This window comes from Manduca sexta, chromosome 22, assembly GCF_014839805.1.
Source record: "Manduca sexta isolate Smith_Timp_Sample1 chromosome 22, JHU_Msex_v1.0, whole genome shotgun sequence".
NCBI classification, from domain to species: domain Eukaryota; kingdom Metazoa; phylum Arthropoda; class Insecta; order Lepidoptera; family Sphingidae; genus Manduca; species Manduca sexta.
In genome coordinates this window covers 2,555,315-2,576,464 of record NC_051136.1, presented here as the reverse complement: position 1 = coordinate 2,576,464, position 21,150 = coordinate 2,555,315, and the positions used below count along the sequence as shown (strand labels likewise).

The following is a 21,150-nucleotide window of genomic DNA, read 5'->3' as shown; positions in this document are numbered from 1 at the left end:
CCTGCGAAGCCGGGGCGGGTCGCTAGTTATTTATAAATGGTTTATACCAATCACATTGATTTTTTGTATACGTGCATGGAATAATTATCCTACTGCACCTGATGGTAAGTGGAGTGGAATCCAATAGAATGTCGACTGACGAAAGATGATTACCTCTCAGCATCCCACACAATTATGTCAGTCTGTTAGAACTGGATATAGACAGGCTATGGCACTATGGCGGGTTTTAACACCTTGTGTACGGTGGTCGCTACCCGGGTGGATTGAACCATTCAATAAGTTAGGCTTAAGCTGTCATTTAAGAGATTATTCTCAGTGTCAAGGGTCCTACGTAAACAAAAGTAAGCTGTCAAAATCCATGACGTATTGTGACTTGAAATGTAATTTCATGTGATGTTAATATGGGTTTATTAAAGAGCGACTATCTTATGATAACGACCTTGATTTGACAGTTTCTCAATTGATATCGCATTTTGGAGCGAAACTATTAAAATTAATAATACGCCCCCTAAATATTATAGGGCAATTCTGCCGTGTTAAGCGCAAAAGCAGTATGTCAGGGAAATCTTATTTCGAGATAGTTTTATAGTTTTTTATGTATAACTGAGATAGACGAACTCTTTTAAGGTTTTTTATAACAAGTTCTAAACAAGACACCGTTATTTAGGCAAGTTCGTTAGATGAGTATTTCTTTAAACTATGTGACGACTTAAAAATCAAAATTATGTTTTTTTTTTTGAGATACCGCTTTTGAGCTTAGCACGGCAGAATTGTCATCTTCAATAATATTTTGTTGAAATATTATTTACATATTTTTATTTTCCTGATCTCTAAATGACACGAATCCCGGAAAATTCAAGTCTCATAATAGCCAGTAATATCCACTATAACATCCATAATTTCCAAGTTCATATAAGCACATTTTTTCAGCTGGATCTAAATTTCAAAGTGTCGAACGATCCGTACACGCAGCAACGCGCGCTACGTATCGTCCAACCAGTGCCGGAGTTAACCGGTAATTATACCTGCGTGGTGTCCACGTTCCTGGCTGAGGATGAGAGGACGCGCCCCATGACGATATTCGGTGAGAAAACTTTTTTTCAGATAAGGTAAATTGACTCGTCTGCACATACTGGTGGCAGGTCTTTCGTATGTGAGAGTCCGCCTGGGTAGTGGGTAGGTACCACCGCAATGTCTATTTCTTCCGTCGTGTAGCAATGTGTAGTCTCTTGTGTTCCAGTTTGAAGGAAATTGTAGCCAGTGTAACTACTGGACACAAAAGACTTAATATCTCATGTCTTAGGATGGCGAGCGAAGTGAAATAACAAACAATATATTTATAAATTACTTTAGTAATGTAGCGACCGTGTTTGTGTCAAACAGCGATCGCTTACATTTTGCACTTACGAACAGTCGGGATTCGAACCCTGGACTGAGCAACCAGGAGCAGAGTAAATATACAACTTGAAGCACGCCGCCATAGCACACAGCGGCATCACGCGCCATCACCCCTCGAACCCCGCTCGAAAGCCTACGGATTGCGCCCGCGTCCATCGCTCCGCGCTCCCACAGTGCCATAGTAACTTTCTCACGGAGTTTAAGCGCGCGCGGGCGCGGCTCGTACGCTTGAGCCTACACTGTTTTTGCATAACACCTAATGTAATCTTCGGTATACTAAAAGTTAATTATATTTGGCATTATTTTCGTGCCCCGATGAGGCACTTAAGCCATACACCCAAGCGATAAACTTTTAGTTCGAAGTAAATAATATATCCAATTATTAAATTAGCATTACATCGCAAATAATTATATCAATAGATACGTTAGCATCCATCTTGGGTGGGCGTGGCTAAGCTGCGGCTGCGCATCGTTGACGGCCATATTGCATAGTGATCATACGATGTGGCGCGTTCGGTCACGCGAGTTACTTACCTACTCGTTATATAAGAATACCGCATTTGAAATGTTCATGTTTATAATTTATTCGCATCTGTATACCTCGATCACCTGAGTTCAGTGTACTGGTTACTGCAGACAGATATTGATTTAGCTTTATTAGGCTGTCAATTAACTCGTGCAGATCAAGAGAATAAGTTGGAGCAGGTCAATAAATAAAATGTTGTTTATTTGATTATCTATTTGTCATCACTACATAGTATAAAACAAAGTCGCTTTCTCTGTCCCTATGTGTGCTTAAATCTTTAAAACTACGCAACGGATTTTGATGCGGTTTTTTTTATTAGATAGTGATTCAAGAGGAAGGTTTATATGTATAATAACATCCATTAAATAGTGGAGAAATACTGTTATTTTGTTATGTTATACCCGTGCGAAGCCAGAGCGGGCCGCTATGTTTTTATATACAACGTTCACAGTTTTTCTGTAGTGTATTTAGTATCAGCATTGCACCCGTGCGAAGCCGGGGCGGGTCGCTAGTTAATTTATAAGTGGTCATAGCGTAGTTGGGAATGGAAAGGACTGTCGGGACGAAAGTTGCAGGTTCAAATCCCAAACATGCATCTCAGGCTTTTCGAAGTGTACGTATTACAGTAGTATTACTCGCTGTAACGGTGAAAGAAATCGTCATCAAGAAACCAACAAGTCTGAAAATTCTATTTTAAAAGTTCTTATAACTAAGAAGTCTGCCAAGTGTCTGGCAAGAGAATTCTTACTAGTAATAAAGGAAACTTTCCAACTATGAGATAATCTATCTAATCTAACTGGCATTTCATAGATTTGAGAGGTAGCACTAGGTTGAACCTTCTTAATAATAAAGGTGGCCCGTTTCCAGCAGTGGGATAATGTATTTAAACTAATCTACTTTTATTATAAATGCAAAAGGTTTGGATTTATAATAAAATTTATAATTACCTGTAAGAGGTAAACGCAGTAATCGCTGAACACATTTGGATGAAATTTCAGGCACGTGGATAGATCATGTCCCGGATTAACAATTCGCTACTTTATTCCGGTAATTTGGTCCCGTGGAAAATTAAAGGATTTTAAATCAGTTTGTTTAAATATAAGGAGCTGATGTCTTAAGATGATATTATGGATTGCTACAGTGTTATAGGAACTGCAGGCGAAAACGCGAGCATCACCTAATATGATATATACAAGGCTGACAATACGAACAAACACCTATTAACATTTTACCTTCACAATATCTCAGATCTCCGACATATTATTTATGTAGTTTAAACCTTACACAAAATTACGCATGACTGTTAACATAAAACACTGCCTAATTAACATAGAAAAATCTAGCACATTAACCTTGCCCAAATTTCATTTTTAAAGAAGAAATAAAAAAATCACAGCTTTATCAAGGTGTTTCGCTGTAATGCTAAACGGAAACGGTACTTTGATAACAGCTCAAGCCCGAGGCGCCATATCTTAATTCTAAACGACATTAAACGTTTTGTTTAATAGGCCAGCATTTAGGCCTACAAAACAGGATTTTTTTTTGTTAATTGTTAGCAATCTCCCGCCGTGTTGTTTATTGGATTTATTTATATATCAGTGGTGTATTGCGCGGTACGACTACTGCTTTCAGGGTTCAGATTTAAATCCCGGGTCGGGCAATGTAATATTGGATTTATTTTTGAAATAAAACTATTTTCGGATTTTATCGCGGATTTCATATCATTGTTTTCTTTCAACGTTTCGAAGACTACATGCCTTCATAGTTACGGGGGGGACTTATCTGCTCGGTATCTGCTCGGAGTCTGGAATGTGCGATATGGCAATAGACTCGCCTCATCATATCACGGGACGATGGCGAAAAATGAGTTTATTTCTATTCCCTTTCTATCCCTTTGAGAAGAAAGGCGTAACTTGTGTATTGTATTTATTTATTACTAGCCCAAGCTAGAAGCAATCGTCCGCACGATCATGGAATAAAAGATCTACTGCCTTTTCTAGAATAGAATGTAATCTAAATATATCCATTGCATACTCACCTAACGGATAAGATACACCTCAACAATTCCTATCTGAAAATATACATAATACACCGTTCCTAAACACGAACTTTACGAAATTAAGATGCAACATAAACGCATATACCAACCACACCGGTATCACGGCGAAGCTACCAACGCCGCAACAATACGGTTGTGAGTTGAGACGAAACGGAAATTGCTTCGCGCAACTTTACCTACAACGCATCCAAATGTAGCGCTCCGGCTCACGGGGTAAGCTGTGGCGATTTATACACCTATAATAGTAAAATAATTAATAGTCCTAGTGGTAGGATATATTTTATATCCGCCCGAATAGCGACCACCGTGTATGGTGTTAAAATCCGCCACAGTGGCCCACGTAAGTTTGTCGCGTTCCGAGATTAGCCTGTGTATATCCGATTCTGACAGGCCGCTATAATTGTGTCGACTACTGAGAGGCAATCATCTCTTGTTGGTCGACATCCTGTTGGACTCCACTCCACTTACTATCAGGTGCAGTGAAGTCATTTTGCAGTCTCAGTATCCACCCAAAGTCTAGTGCTCCACATGGCCATAGTCTCGCTTCCTATCACATCATAGGACGGAATACAAACCGCGAAAACTGGGTTCACTAGTTGCACCTCTGTCTACCCATTCGGAGATAAACATAAAGTCCCGAAATTTTAGGTTTAATTCTCCCTGTTGGCGGCTTTGGGGGCTAGATGCAAATCTGATTTCTAGATTCCATAATACTTTTTCCTTAAAGGGCATTACTCAGGCAGACTATCGGTTCTAAAAACAAAATATAGTCTACTTAGCGTGAAAATGTGTATTTCATTGATATATTTGCACCGGATAACGGCAAATAGAAGACTGAAATCTATCAAAAAATATTGAAGACTCAGCAGCGGGTGTGAAGGAAACTCAATGTGACCTCTATACACCACAATTCTAATTATTAATGCACACCTTCAACAAAACTAGAGGTGCATGAGCCAACGAGGTGAAACAAAGCGTAATGGCAGGTTGACCTGAGGGTAATGTTAACTCATTTAATATAGAAGGGAGGCCTTTGAATCGCGTGCTCGCATGAAATATCGAATTATTTACAATTATTCCTGTTAAAGTTGACGATTTTTGCATTTTTCTTTTGAATTTTTAAACGCGGTAATTTTTAGGTTATGTTAACAAAAGTGACATTAACTACAGTATGGAAGTGGTGAATGACAAATAAATCATTAAATTTCATGGTGTTTTGAGGGTAAAGTATTGGGACTCAGAATTATTGGGCCTTCAGGAATGATCTAACTGTGCATAACTCTTCAAAGCTTTCTTTATTTTCTCCTCTGGTAAGAAATTTCTAGTAAACCAACGCAGCTCTCAGTAATACTTCAAACCTGCTTGAACAAAATGGTAGCGTCACTTTTTCTTCTCGAAATTCTTCTAGAACGTTCTGTTATCCTAGTCGAGCAAAACTAAATTGTTTTCCGCATATTTCTCCTTTACTTATACGTAAAACATCAGTTAATATATATGTTCAGTTCGGTTTGAAATCGCCCCGCTCGTCCCTATTGGTCCAACGCTGAATTATTACAAGCGACGCCAAGAATGCAAATAAATATTAAAATATTATATTTATTATTAAAAGTTTTCTGGGCTTATAAACTTGCGTTATGGTTTGCTGTTGAATTTAATTACTTCAGATTAAATGTTTGTTTTTTCTGATTATTTAAATTTGTTGAAAGTAACTTTTTAATTAAGTTAACGAGGAGATTCAGCTTGCTTGCCTGTGTTATACGTAGATTAAAATTTGTGTAGATATATTAAACCAAGACATATTTTATATACGTGTTTAATTTCATCCAAATCTGTTCAACGCTTATGGTATTTAGTTCTAACAACCATCAAAACACATCCATAAACTCTTCCATTTGTAATATTAGTAAGATGTATAAAGCCAACATCATAAATCCATATAAAAGAAAACTAAAAGATACAAAAGCATTAAGAACTTTCAACTAATCCGACCCAAAAAGTAGAAACAAACCATCGAAAACGAAGCTAATGGAATACGAATAGTTATTTTGCTTATGATGATATCCATCAATATTTGAAGTCATAGAAGATGTAGAGAAAATAGATACGCCTGATTAAAAGCACTGACTAACTCACAAAACTGAATTTCTCATATACGAGCAAGATAAAATGATACCGGTTGGCTGAGAAGAGATGTTTATCCCAGATGGCATAATTGCGCCGGCTGGTTAGAAACGCTATAGTGGGTTTTACACCTTACGTATGGTGGTCGCTATCCTGGTTAATATAAGTGTCCTACTACTAGCAAATATGACATGATAGTACGAATGTACCACAGTAACTTCTATTTTTGCCACCTAAATAATCATGTGTGTTGTGTTCTTAACTTCGGTTTGAAGGACATTGAAATTACTGTTATATGTTTTTTGTTTATTGCTTTGGATGATAAGACGAGCTTGCTGTTTATCTGATAGTTAGCGATACAACCACCTATAAACAGTAGAAACAACAGTCAACACCTTGAACTACAAAGTATTGTTTGAGGTTCGATTGTGCTCGACATCCGAAGACATGAGATGTTAAGTCTCATTATGTCCAATAGTTACACTGGCTATAATGTCCTTCAAAAGTCTTATTGCAATGACCAGTGCAGTGGAGTGTGTTTACTTGGTAGTTTAAAATTCAGGAAAATGTTTCTATCATCAGCGTTCATTTTAAATATAATACATATTTACCCCCGTAAACGGGTAGTATTGATGCCGTATGTATTGATTATTGCTTCATGAGCTCCTTCCATCTCCCATATACATCTGTGTACACGCTCACAGTGTCCATTACTGGTGGCGTGTCCACAGACAGTTGAACGTGGTTTCAACACGACGCTAAGGAGCGCTACAATGCAATTGCTTTAAATTATTGAACGTATATTATGTGATAACATTCTTGGTCACAAAAATAGTTATAATCAAAACAGTCTCTTCAATTTTTTTTTATGATAAACGGATGTGAAGTTTAGTGTTATCTAATTATAATTTCTATAAAGGACGCATCAATTTTATTTTATACAATTGAGTGACAGGACCTATAAACCACTCGTTTGATTGTAAGCAACACGATTGCCCCCACAATAGTAACACTATCTAGATATTTGAATTACAAAACTGTGTGTTCCACTATGATCATAAATGTGAAATCTATAAAATAATTATCAATACTTAGGTCCTGTTTTACAAGTTTCAAGTAAATTTAATTTAACAGGTATTCTATTAAATAGCTAACGTACACAATGGTTACTCTTTTGTTACTGTTTATTTGGGAGCATATATTAGAATGTGACTTTTATATTTGGTCGGCTTATATATTCATGGGACGAGTTATATTAAAATTGTTATGCCTACCTCATCCTAGAGCGGCTCCACGACACGTCTGCGCGTGCGCAGCGCTACTCCTTGCTGACATAACATTATAATGTTAATTTTGCCTGTTCCAGTCCCTGAGAAGAAGTTTGAATTGGTTGTAGACAGACTGAACAATGTACTCCTGGATATAATATGTGTAGTGAAGGGCGTGTACCCGATGCCCGAACTCGCCATATTCATCGCCAATAGGTGAGTTCATATATCTCCTTTTTTACATTGGGTATGAATATTTATGTTAAATCCCTTGCTATCCCACCCTCCGCTGTCTAAGGGAATTGTTCAGCTACATGCAAAAGTTTTTTATGGTAGGCAACGAATTTACTGTAACCCTAGTATTAATGATGTCCATGGGTGATAGTGGCCAAATACTATTAGATGAGCAACGGCTTAGTCTGCTTCAGAGGCAATAAAAAAATCCAGGCGAGCAAACAAGTTGTGTCATGGTAACTCATCAAACAAAAACAACACCATCCAGAACTTCAAATTACAAAATACTATAGGCTTTCCACTGCGCTCGTCACTCAAGAGATAATGTTAAATCACATAATGGTCAAATTCCGCTGGCTACTTATTATTAGCCTTAACCTATCACAGTACTGTACATAAGTCTATTCGAGCACGGAAAAGTGATCCTACAGCACCTGGTAAGTGGAGTGGGGATCAATAAAAGGTCGACTAACGAGAAATGATTAGCCCTTGACAGTAGACACAATAATGCCAGCCTGTTGAACGAAGATATACTCAGGCTGATCCCGCAACGCGACACGCTCACGTCGGCCACTATGACGGGTTTTAACACCTTTTGTACAATTTCGCCAATGTCCTGCAATATATTTTATAAGCAAGTTATAATAATTTTTCGAACCCGCCCCATATATAACATCAACATGCATCCGAACTTCGAATATATCTCAGATTACAAACGTGACGTCACGTCAACCCTCACTTGAATTACGACGTTGCGGCACATCGATCAGTGTTACTATACTATATATCGATAGTTTTCAGACATGCAGTTCACTTTGGTTTCTTGTTCCAGTTTGAACTAAATATTATGTACGGTTTTACTTCAGAATATTTAGAAGATTAGTGAATATTATAAACTACTAGCGACCCGCCCCGGCTTCGCACGAGTGCAATGCTGACTATTTAATGGATGTTATTATTATACATATAAACCTTCCTCTTGAATCACTCTATCTATTAAAAAAAACCGCATCAAAATCCGTTGCGTAGTTTTAAAGATTTAAGCATACATAGGGACATAGGGACAGAGAAAGCGACTTTGTTTTATACTATGTAGTGAAGATTAATGGTTTTATAGATCCTTTCACACAAATGAATGAACTATACCTATTTATGATGTTATCTTTACATAATTTAAAACAAAGTCCCTCGCAGCACATCTAAATGCAATAAACTTAAGAACAACCGAAAGAAACTTGAAATTTGGTATAGAAATAGCTTGAGACCCTGGGAAAAACAGGATACTCTTTATTCCTGTAAAATATATAGAGATATTTTTATCGCTAAAAAAAAAGACGCGAGCGAAACAGCGAGCAAAAGCTAGTCGTAAGTAGGTTTGTACTGACTTTCTCCGAGAAAAAAAAAAACAAAAAAATAAGGTAAGTTTGTACTGATCTTTATTACAATGGGCGTTATATGGAGAATAAAAAATACAAAAGACTTCTTCCCTATTAATTCTAGGTAAGAAATCGTCGGCTTGGTTATATCCTATATGTTAATACCAGTTTTAGTTGACTACTCAACCCTAGGTGACGTTACATAATCCACCTAACCAAAATAAATATCAAATTAACTAGAATATTGATGGTTTATATTAAATTGAAAGTTTTTAAGCCGAAATATTTTAAGATTCGAAGAAGTCGTAAAGATTTAAGTCGTATAAACTTTTCGCCTTGTAATTTAAGTTTGGTTGAAGATAAAAGAATAATAATTTTGAAATGTCAATCTTTTAATAGGGTTCGTGTTTCGATTCTTTCGAATTCTTTTCTCATGAAATTATTAATTAATAACCAATTACTATGTCATGAAAGCATGTCGCGTTAAGATGCAACACAAATGAATGAAACTATGGAATTAGTTTACCATGTATTGAGTAATTAGTACATATTTAAAAAAAACTTTGACTGCCTCGGTGGCGTAGTTGTAAGTGTACACGGTACAAGTACGACTGCCGCGCTGAGGTCCTGGGTTCGAATCCCGGGTCGGGCCAAAATAATTGTGACTGGGTTTTTCCATCTTAAAAATTACTCAGTCGCAGCTTGGAGTCAGGAAGGTGTGATCCCCCGTGCCTCGGAAAACACGTAAAGCCGTTGGTCCTGCGCCTGATCTCTCTCCGGTCATGTCGGATTGCCGTCTCACCGAACTATGAGAGTGAAGGAACAGAGAGTGCACCTGTTTATTACGCACACACTTGTGCACTATAATATCTCCTGCGTACCTGGCTGATCTCCGTTGAGATTGGCCGCCGTGGCCGAAATTCGGCTAGGAGGGATTCATTCATTCACATATTTAAACAGAATACTCTTAGGCTAGATAAGGTTAGAACTTTCTTTATGTATTATATCTTTGACTTTGCGGATGAACAACACCTCAGTGCCCACCATGACCACAAAGACTGCAGTTTTCGAAACGTCGGGGGAAAACTAAATCATTAAAACCGCGATAAAATCCGAAAAATAGTTTAATATTAATAAAAAAACCACTATAAAATTCGTAAAAGAGCTTTATTTTAATGTTTGATATTCGCGTAGTTAGTTATATCTCACCTAATATCCACTTTTGAATGAACCTAAATTGTGTAAAAACACAATTTAAAAATAATAGCTCAGTTAATATCTATTTTAGTGAACCTAAATCCTATCTATTAATACGGCTCGAGATATGCAAGCACTGAGATTATGAAGGCAATACATAATATATTATAAATATATTACAGAGCTTCTAGTATTATATTATAATGTTCACTAAGAGGTATTTATTTATATGTGGAATATCCTCAAAAGGCATGTAAAACTATGTAATGATATTACTCCGATTCCTTTCTAACTAGTTCGCGAATACTACCGAATATTTACTTCCACGTTCCTTAATCTGAAAACATACGTGCGTATTTTGAAACGCAGAGACCGCGGTTAACACTACTCTTAAAAATAAAATTATTGATTAATAGCTAACAATTCGTAAACATCATTTATAATTGACGTGCCTAATTTTTTTTTAAATGTTGCGTCATGAATTCATTTAATACTTTTATTTAATTCGCTTAGGCTTTTATCCACCACGCTGAGATACGTAACTTTGAAATGTCAGAGATGTGTTTTTTTTTGTAGATCCATTAAACTTGACGATAACAAGTATCTTGAGAAGGGTTCCAACTTGCGACCTTCACCTCGGCAATGCGTTCCATTCTGCACTGGGCTAGCGACGTTATATTTGTTTAAAATAAATAAAATAAAACTATTTACGGATTTTAGCGCGGCTATTTACTTTATTATTCCACCCCGTGAGAATGAAAGCTGCAAAGTCTTCGATTCGTCTGTTAAAAATAATAATAATAACCGTGATAAGTCCGTAAATAATATTATTTCAAGTCATTAAATGAAATAATTTAAAAAACCTCCGCGTTTAGCCACGAAATATAGTACCGTATATTACACAACTCGGAAGTTTTAGACTAATAATTCAGATGCTCGGAGAAGTTTGCTAACAATCCGTCCTGATATTTGCAACCGGCAATCGCATACTGCGATTTAGTTTTATGAGAATACCTCGACTTAAGCATGCTTTAAGCAGATAAGTGATAATTATATGACTTTTCGTCTTCTGTGACCTTTCGCTAGCCTTAACAGGTGACATGATTAAAAAAGACACAAACATCCGAAATGTACATGTCTTAACAAGCCACAACACGATCACTATGAAATTAGTTAGGATCGTATAATACAACACACGCTGGTCATATCTGACGATGAAAAAAAAGAACGATGTCATAAAATTTACCCGAAAAAGCGTTATATTTGGTCAAAAGTTACATATTTATCAATTCATAATTCTGGTTTTCTAGCCTCGATAAGTCATTCATATCATACGACTTGATAGTTTTTTAGAATATACCTCAATAGTTTATACTATGTCATTATCATTCATTAAATAATTGACTCTTAACGCATATTTAGTATTTAATCAATCTTACGTGTGATCTGCATAGTATTTGTTAATTACTTCGTGTTGTGTCTATAATTTTATGCAGGGTTTATGAAAACTATAAATCGTCTTTGTCATTTACGTATAAATAAATATTGTGACTGCACACAATGTTTTTATCCTTTCTACGCACCCCAATGCTCTCTTTGGTAATATTTTAAAATGTTTTGTTGATATTATTTACTTAAATGCTAATTTATAACCCATTTTTATAAGGTTTTTAACACACGTTCAATTCGCGTCAGTCAATCCACCTTGGTAAACTCTTGAGCCTCGGTCACTCAGTAATCTAATGCAATATTGATCGTGGGCTCCTGTGTTATACTATTCTGGTCTTAATTACTTCGATCAAAGTCGATTATCATTAGTACTAGACGTGGCCAGTCACTCGTTCGATCTTAGCTTCCGTTCGGAGCATCGATTGAAACGCGATATATCGACGTTGATCGAACGCTCCCTCACTAGCGATGTTTGGTTGAAAGTTTCGATTGTGTTTGAGGTTAGTTTAAAGGATTTAAATTCGTGAGAATTTAACAATACGAGGAATTTTATTACGGAGTCCATTTTATGGAAAATGAAAATACACGATGAAATAATTATTACATTTTATTAAGGGCCTGTTTCATAATTTAAAAATAACTTTTAAGTTTAATGTTTAAGAAATATATATTTCTCATACGACTACAAATTAATCACTTTCTGACAAAACTACTTAACATAGTTTTTTATACTGACGAAGATGTTATATTGTACATTTAGAATGACATGATAAGTAAATTACAAATAACAATTTCAAACATATAAATATGAATACATTTTGTTCAATCAACATCAACAATAACTCAATCTATCGTATAAAATAGCTAATGATAGTACTCAATTAATACCCATGTATAGATTACAGTGTGACTTTTGTATTTGATCGACTTATACATTTATATTACGAGTACCTAAATTTAGTTTTATATTCAGTTTTATATTTAGAATATACTGCACTTATGGTGCAGCCAATTATTTAATGTTATGTATTTAATATGTTCATGCTGTGACAGCCTGTAATTAAAACAGCACTGCAGCAATTACTTACGGAATTGTTAAAAAAACATGTAAGGTGTGTGTTTTGTTGGCTGTTCAAATAAATAAATAAAATTTACTTAAAATTTATGTAACAAGCGTAAAGATATTTAAATATTTTGAACACTTATAGTCGCTGTCAGAAAGGCAGGATAAAATTTTCCGAAAGAGAAACCGTCACAGCATATAGGTACCACAAATATACATTAATGCAGTCTGCAAATCGTTCTAATGATCAATAGGTTTTATATGAGTCGATAAATAGTTTATGGACCCTTCGCCAATGGTTGCTGTAACATGCTTAGACCTGTATAGCTGTTAAACAACTTGATCCATCGCTCCATGTTTGCGGCGACGCGCACGCGGCGCGACGGCATATCGACTTAATGATTGGTAGATCGACTATTACCTCCCGCACCTCGCTGTAGCCCCACCTACTGAGTCATTGTTTGATAGCAACAACTCTAGCTATTACCTGACTAAAGTGAAGTGAAGAATGATATTTCGTTTTTCATATTTATTTTCACACCGATTTCGAAATTCATTAGACACACAGCTAGTTAAAAAGACTTAAAATATTCAACTAAATCATAAAATTTACCATATATGCATCATTTTATAATTCTCAAATTCTAGCGAAAGGGAACGTAATTCCACGCGAAATCCACCCTTTGAATTTTCGCGTGAATAATTGGAACAGTTCACAGAAGTTTCACTGCAACTATCCCACACGGAGCCAATTACAACCACCGCGCAGGTATTTACTGTCCGATATTGGTATTTGTATGTGTTTCCAGGAGATACGAATAAGTTCAGTGTCTGTGGAATTCTCGAATGTTCAGCTCCACACTTTACTACGTGTCAATCAGCATCAAACACACCTGCGTTTACTTTCTGCTATGTAAAATAACAATAGCTTCTGTAATTGAATAATTCTAATATTCTAAATAATTGATGAGATGCCTTTACCGTTCACCTGCCGGTGAGCGATAAGACCGCTAATAAACAGTATTTACACCTTACAGAAATTTGAATTATAAGTTTACCTAGCACTTCATTACAATCGTCATTCTTTTCTGAACTAGACAGAATTCTTTTCTGAACCCTTTCGCCAATTACGATTTGAGTGACAAATAAGAATTACTATTTACAATCACTCAAGACTTGGATCTGATACTTCAAAAAACGTTGATAATAATGATAATGGAACCCAAGATCTCAACGCATTAGGCAACTACACTATTGAGGAATGAAACCTCTCGTGATCATAAATAAGTCCGACTTTTAAGGACTTATAGATTAAAACAAGATTCCATCTAAATGAAAAAATACCTGAATTTAATCTAGCATAAAAACTTCGCAAATAAACTTCCTGAAACTTGCTACATCTTGGAAGTTAATTTCCTTGGACATATTGAATGTAAATCTGAAGGCTGGAGTAAGTTGGCACGGGATTGGATCCAGATAACATCGCCAATCACAAATAACTATTGGCGCGATTTAATCTTCGGTATACAGATTTATTCATAAATCAGACGTCTAGATTTACATGAGACGATTGGTATACATATATAGTTATTTAGATATGTTCATATTATGTAATAGATTGGTTTATATGTATTATTTTCATTTAGGTACATACGTTTACGGTAGGGTTCTCATATGTGAGAGTCCGCCTAGGTAGGTACCACCGCAATGTCTATTTCTGCCGCCAAGCAACAGTGTGTAGTCATTGTGGTGTTCCGGTTTGAAGGCCATTGTAGCCAGTGCAACTACTGGACATGTATTATTATTATTATTATATATATTATTATATATATATATATATAAGTATTATTATAGCTATCTTGACCGCGGTTTTATTGGCTTACCGGTTTTCCTCGTTGGTGGGTCGCCGTAATACCGCGGTTTTGCGAGTCGACGAGCCCGTGGGTCGCCAGGGTTGTTTAAAATTTGGCGCGGCGTGCAAACACTGTAAAAAGCGTTCGTGATACTCGCCTATATATCACAAACGACGAGCGAAATTAAAGCTGGCTCGTCGATTACACTCTTCAGCTTTCTTTCAATTATAACACACGACTTAGGGTATAAATAATTATTTTATATTGATCATATTTAAAATGTCCGTATGAGTGATCTTAAGTGTTATTTATAAATAATAATAATTCTTATAAATTGTTTAGACGTATGGTATTATAAGTGAAACTTTCTTCGCCTACGTGATAAATAAAGTATTTTTTATCTATTTATAGATAATGACGATCGGGTATCAAATTATTTTTTTACGTACACGTCAAAATTACTCCAAGGCAACTGATGGTCAGTGGAGTGGCGTTTAATAGAATTTCGACTGACGAGAGATGATCACACCTCGACAGTCGACACTATTATGCCGGCCTGTTAAAAGCGGTTATACACCAGATGATCCCGGAACGCGACATTGTTGGGTCTGAGGCGACAGTTATTGATAATAGAAAACATGCATCTTTATATGCAGGTTTTTTTAGCGCTGTTTAGTGTAATTACGCCCAGTACAATGTATAGTCGTGTTAGCAAAAAATGCTATAGTATATTTTGTGGTTTTGTTTAATATAACTCAAAATTCCAACAAACATTATGTGACGGACAGTGAACTCAACCACACTCGATAACCCAAAAACTCCTTTGAATATTTATCTAATTTCTGCTTAAAAACAACTACTTGCTTCCAAGTCAATACCCACAGCACTCTATTAGGTTTCCTTTGCTTCGACTGCAATATTTTGAAAATGTCCTCGCAAAGGGGACGGTCCGAGTTGAATTATTTCATCTCCCATGAGGCGACCTCAATCGCGAATGCTACAAAAAGACTGGTCAACTATATTATATTACAGATTTTGCTAGCGACTTCACCCGCAAAACATTACTCTATTATAATAAATGTAACTTAGATTACCTACTCTATGAAAACCCTCTATAATCGTATTAAAAGTGCAGTCATCCCTTTCAAACATAAGTAGAAAAAAAGGACGGACAAAAAATTTTAATAATAAATTGTAAGAATTAAAGAAGTAAGCTATAAATCACAAATATAATTCTTAAGGACCAAAACGCGTATATACCACTTAATAACACTAGAATTAAAAATACTAGATAAAATATACAAGGCATTTTTCAGAACTAAGTAAATGCTACTCGTCACTTAATTATAAGTCGACTAAATACAAAAGTCACACCCTAATATAATATATGCTCTGAAAAAAATGACAACAAAATGAATACTACCTACATTAGCTATTTATAACAGTTAAACAAAATTTACTTATAACTTGTTTAACCTATAGACCTAGAACACATGACTTCCAAAATAGGCTCGTGTCTAGCAGAGGAATATATATAATATTGATATTATTTTTTACCAACAGGCCACAGGAAGCCAATTCATCGATAAAGCTCGAGGAGGGCAGATACACAGCCGTAACTAGTGTAGTAGTTAGGGTGGAAGCATTCCCGCCAACAGCGGAAACCCTGTGTTGCGTGCACGTGCCTTTAGCGAACTACCATAACTGTACGAGAAAAATATTTTACAGAGGTAAGGAGATAAATTGAAGTATAGATAGAAATTTCATTTGTTCTTTATTCCAGATGGTGTTATCCCGGCCGGATTCTAGGGCCGCTTTAATTAGAACAGCTTTTGCCTGCCGCTCCGTTTCCTAAAAAAGTAGCTTCTAGAACTAAGTAGTCATGTAGCTTCTAATAAGTGGAAGAATTATCAAAATCGGTCCAATTGTTCCAGAGATTATACCCTACAATCCTAAAAACGTTTCTTCTTTACAATTTTAGTATAGATTATGCTTTCACGGCGTCAACTTATGACCATTGTAATTTAAATAACTATGAATGAAAAAATGAAATTAAAAATATTTTTATTTAACACAAAAGATCTTACACGTAATGAATATACAAAGTATGAAATTTTACAGTAAAGTACGAATTGAAACAATGTATTGACAATGATTAAACTATAATTTTTATTCACCCAAAATTCAATAAAATTCCTCAAGGTATCGATATATTTTTTATATGCATATGTATTTGATATCCATTCTGCTTGAAAAAACTAAAATACCCCATCTCATCAATTTAAAATAATTATTTATTAATAAAATCTTAATTTTAAATAATAAGAACTTAATTTTTCTTTCAGTTTTCTTAAAAAAATATTTTCTTTTCCAGATGAACCACCAACACCGCTAGTACATCCAAAATCAGCGCACACACAATCCGTACCAGACAGAGGTATATCACCGAAATATTCTAATAACATAATTTTTGAGACTTTTTTTTATAAGTATCCGATAAACTGACTTAAATGCACCTGATGGTAAGTGGAGTGGGGTCAAATAGAATGTCGACTGACGAAAGATGATTACTCCACGACAGTCGACACAATTATGCCGGCCTGCTGGAACCGGATATTCCGGCTGATACCGAAACGCGACATATTTACATGGGCTACTATGGAGGGTTTTAATATCTTGTGTACGTTGGTCTCTTCCCGGGAGGATATATAATATATGCTATCACCAGCTGCCGGCTACCAAATATTAAAATTCGGCATAGGCAAGCCACTTTTCGTTTTCTGAGAAATTGACAAAGAATGGCTCAAGTGTCAATCTTTACATAAAGTGTAGAAAAGGGATAAAAAAAAATCGAAACAACACAAAATCATTCTAAAAATGATTATTTCAAGGAAAACGAAATTAACAGTTGCTTTTACGTTGAATAATTTTGGTCTAAATATAACCATCAGAAAAAACATATTTTCTAAACTGTATACATATTATTTATGCATACTGTAAGTAAAAACTAAATTGTTTTACTGAAACGTCAGCAAATTTTTATAAAATTAATATTTGTATATATCGTATTAGTTATATCTACTGTTGTATTTGCTCACCGCAACAGATTTCTTTGATGCACCTACCTTGTTCATCTCTGCTCCACCCTAAGGTTAACTGGAAGAGAATGTCTATGGCATTAAGTCCACCTATGTACAAATTTTATTGTATATGAAGTGCAAATAAATAATAATAATAATAATATCAGCCCTGTATTATATAAGTACTTGACCACTGCTGAGCACAGGCCTCCTCTACTACTAAGAGGGATTAGGCCTTAGTCCACCACGCTGGCCTAGTGCGGATCGGTCGACTTCACACACCTTCGAAATTCCTATAGAGAACTTCTCAGATGTACAGGTTTCCTCACGATGTTTTCCTTCACCATTAAAGCGAACGATAAATTCACAAAGAATACACACATGATTTTTTAGAAAAGTCAGAGGTGTGTGCCCTTGGGATTTGAACCTGCGGACATTCGTCTCGGCAGTCCGTTCCACACCCAACTAGGCTATCGCCGCTTGCAAATAAATAAATCATATTAATATGTTAATTTAAATTGTGTTTATTGTTGCAGGTAACAGACTGGTCCATAGTTCTTATCTCTTCCTACTTATAATAGTACACCTCTCTAGAATAGTAGTGACGTGATATATAAATTTATTTCTAATTTCTAAAGTAATTTGAGAGATACAGGAATAGTTATATTCTGATTTCTTGTCCCTTCTTTTGGTTTTTGTTTCTTATTTCCAGTTTTAAAAATTAAAATTACTTCAATTTTCTGCATCTCTCGGTTACACGTTGTACTTATTATGATTATATATATATTAATATATTTTCTATTTAAATATTATATGTTTAGATATTTGGAAATTGTGCTGGGTAATTATCAGAGCTATATGTACACTAATTTTATTTATACTGATAAACAAATATCTAATATTTGAAGATAATACTGTTTCATTTGATAAATATTCAATTGGTGCAGCGGGTATCTATTATATACAGATGGGACAGGTATTTTTTATAAAGCGATTAATTTGAAATATAAGAGATGAGATCGAAATTATATTATCGGTTTCTAGAATAATTATTAAAACTACATGTATTTTACAACTACAAACTGTAGGAGTAATTAAACTTATTACTGGTGGAGTAGTTTTAGAAAACGAATTTATGTTAAAATAAATTATAGTTAAATTGTTAACTTATTTTTATGATAGATCATGTGTAAATGTATATAAAATATTTTTTTATTAAATTATGACTAAAAAAAATTATAATAAAATTATTGTTGTAACAATATTAAAGATCAATAGATTTAAGACAATGTTTTTATAGCGTAACATGATTGGAATGTATATTTTTTATCTCTTATAACGAATAATCGCTATTTTGAACATCCAAAATGTATTTCTAATCCAAAAAATCTATACCACCAAAGAAAACAATAGATTCTAGTCCATAAGGAAACTTTAATAAAATTGTCAAGAATACATTCGTTTCAATAACCAACATCCTGTACATGACCCAAATCATCCAGTCCAGACCTAATTACATGGTTATGGATGGGAAAGCTCCACTTCCCACGGCCGTGCAATTTTTTCATCCAATCCCATCCAATATGGCGTGCGAATTGGATGCACCTGCTCCTAACTGACCCGGATCAAATTTGGCAGCGTTCTGCTTTCCGGATGGATTGGATGTCGTTTGGAATGAAATCGGACACGGTTGATCGGTTTTTTAATGGAATCATTCTATTAGTGTCTATTAGTGTGTTTGACAGGCTGGGCAGTGAATGGCAGGTTCAGATAACAACTAATGTTTGTTATAAATATTGTGGGTTAGAGTGTGACGTACTACAAATGCAACTAAAACGCGTAGTAAACGTAGCCCAAACTGTAATATTAATTAAGAAGAACAATCTGATGATGAGCAGGTGAATCTGAAAGCGACACAACAATAATATTACATCATCCAAAAACAATTATCAAAAATGGACATACATGACAATATATAGACAAACCAGCATAGTATCATTCGCGCCAGATTAAACGCTAGTGGGGAAAAATCCATATTTTCTAGAAGAGGAAAAACTAATAACCGACGGCATTCCCTCACGGAGTGCCTTTTTAAAATATTTCGGATCATCTCGCGTCCCGGATGTCGCGGCCGATGTAAAATACGTCTCTCTTGGGAAATTTATTTGCGGGCGAGATACTAAGCTGTAACGATTCAATGTCCCTCATTGCGGAATTAGTATGAATGGTGATTCGACTGAATATGTTAACTGGGTCCTTATTCTGTACTAGCTTCCGCTCGCAGCTTCGCCCGCGTGGATTTTGGACTTCAAAAATGGAGCCGGTCGCGAACGTTCGAGAATGTTCGTTTTACGAAGCTACTCGCTAGGTGATTCGCTTGCCTCTATGTGCCAAGCAAGCCGCCTGCCTGTGCGTTCGCGACCTTATATATATACAAAAATAATCCTTATAGCATGATTCAGTATTCTCGCATGATAGCTTATTATTAGCGTATTTCATGGATAACTTTGGTGTTTCTATACCGATTTCTATGATTCTTTTTTATGGAATATTTAATAATGTTAACTTTTTAATTAGGGATGACTGAGAGTGTTATAAACGTAAGAGTAGTCAAATATAATGAGAAAGCTTCGAACTGCTAAGCTATCGGGAGTTACACGTGTTATTGTGAGTCAACCATAAAAGATAGACATATGCTGTCGTGGGATATTTTTTACATAATTTTAAGGAGAACATTTCCGTCATACATGATTTCTGCGTAGCTTTAACCATTAAGGTTGCACACGCGACGGTAGCTTAAAAAATGGAGTAACTTCTCCCGTTTTCCCAACATTTCCCTTCACTGCTCTGCTCCTATTAATTGTAGCGTGATGAAAAGTATACTATAACCAGCACAGGAGTATGAAAAATAATTGTACCAAGTTTCGTTAAAATCCGTCGAGTAGTTTTTGTTTCTATAACGGTTATACAGACAGACAGACAGACAAAAATTTTACTCATTGCATTTTTGGCATCAGTATCGATCCCTAATCACCCCCTGATAGTTATTTTGGAAATATATTTCATGTACAGAATTGACCTCTCTACAGATTTATTATAAGTATAGATAGAAGAAGAAGATAGATAGATGATAGTGTAAACGCGTAACGCGGCTGTGTCATGTTATCTTCGTGAAATGTGCGTGGGATGGTATTCTGTAAGCCAATTTCTATAGTCCAAAACATGATACGTTGTGTTACGTGCTTGTTACACAGTTAAAATAACGTGCGGGATAGAGAATAAGGCCCCTGAGCAGTATGACTGCCTCGGTGGCGTTGTGTTACGACATCACTGCGATGCCCGTGTTCGAATCCCGGATACTGGGTTTTGTATTTTTTTATTACTTTTGTTTTACACTTTGTATACATGGTATACAGGCGGACTTAATGCCATGGGCATTCTCTCCCAGTCAACCTTGGGGTGGTGTAAAGATGACGGAGACAGGTGCATAGTAAAAGAAAGTAAAAAAAACATAAAAAGAGTAATA

At 35.6% G+C, this 21,150-nt stretch overlaps 1 protein-coding gene across 1 annotated transcript in view; it reads left to right on the top strand.

Moving 5' to 3' along the window:
• LOC115452657 overlaps nucleotides 1-19,077 on the top strand; it is a 42,211-nt gene extending 23,134 nt beyond the window's left edge. Inside the window, exons 3-7 of the mRNA XM_030181237.2 lie at nucleotides 931-1,084; nucleotides 7,471-7,588; nucleotides 16,108-16,274; nucleotides 16,919-16,981; nucleotides 18,161-19,077. Of these exons, the coding sequence (XP_030037097.2) occupies nucleotides 931-1,084; nucleotides 7,471-7,588; nucleotides 16,108-16,274; nucleotides 16,919-16,981; nucleotides 18,161-18,234 (576 nt within the window). The 3' untranslated portion in view covers nucleotides 18,235-19,077. The remainder of the gene's footprint in view (nucleotides 1-930; nucleotides 1,085-7,470; nucleotides 7,589-16,107; nucleotides 16,275-16,918; nucleotides 16,982-18,160) is intronic.
• Nucleotides 19,078-21,150: the final 2,073 nt, after the last annotated feature.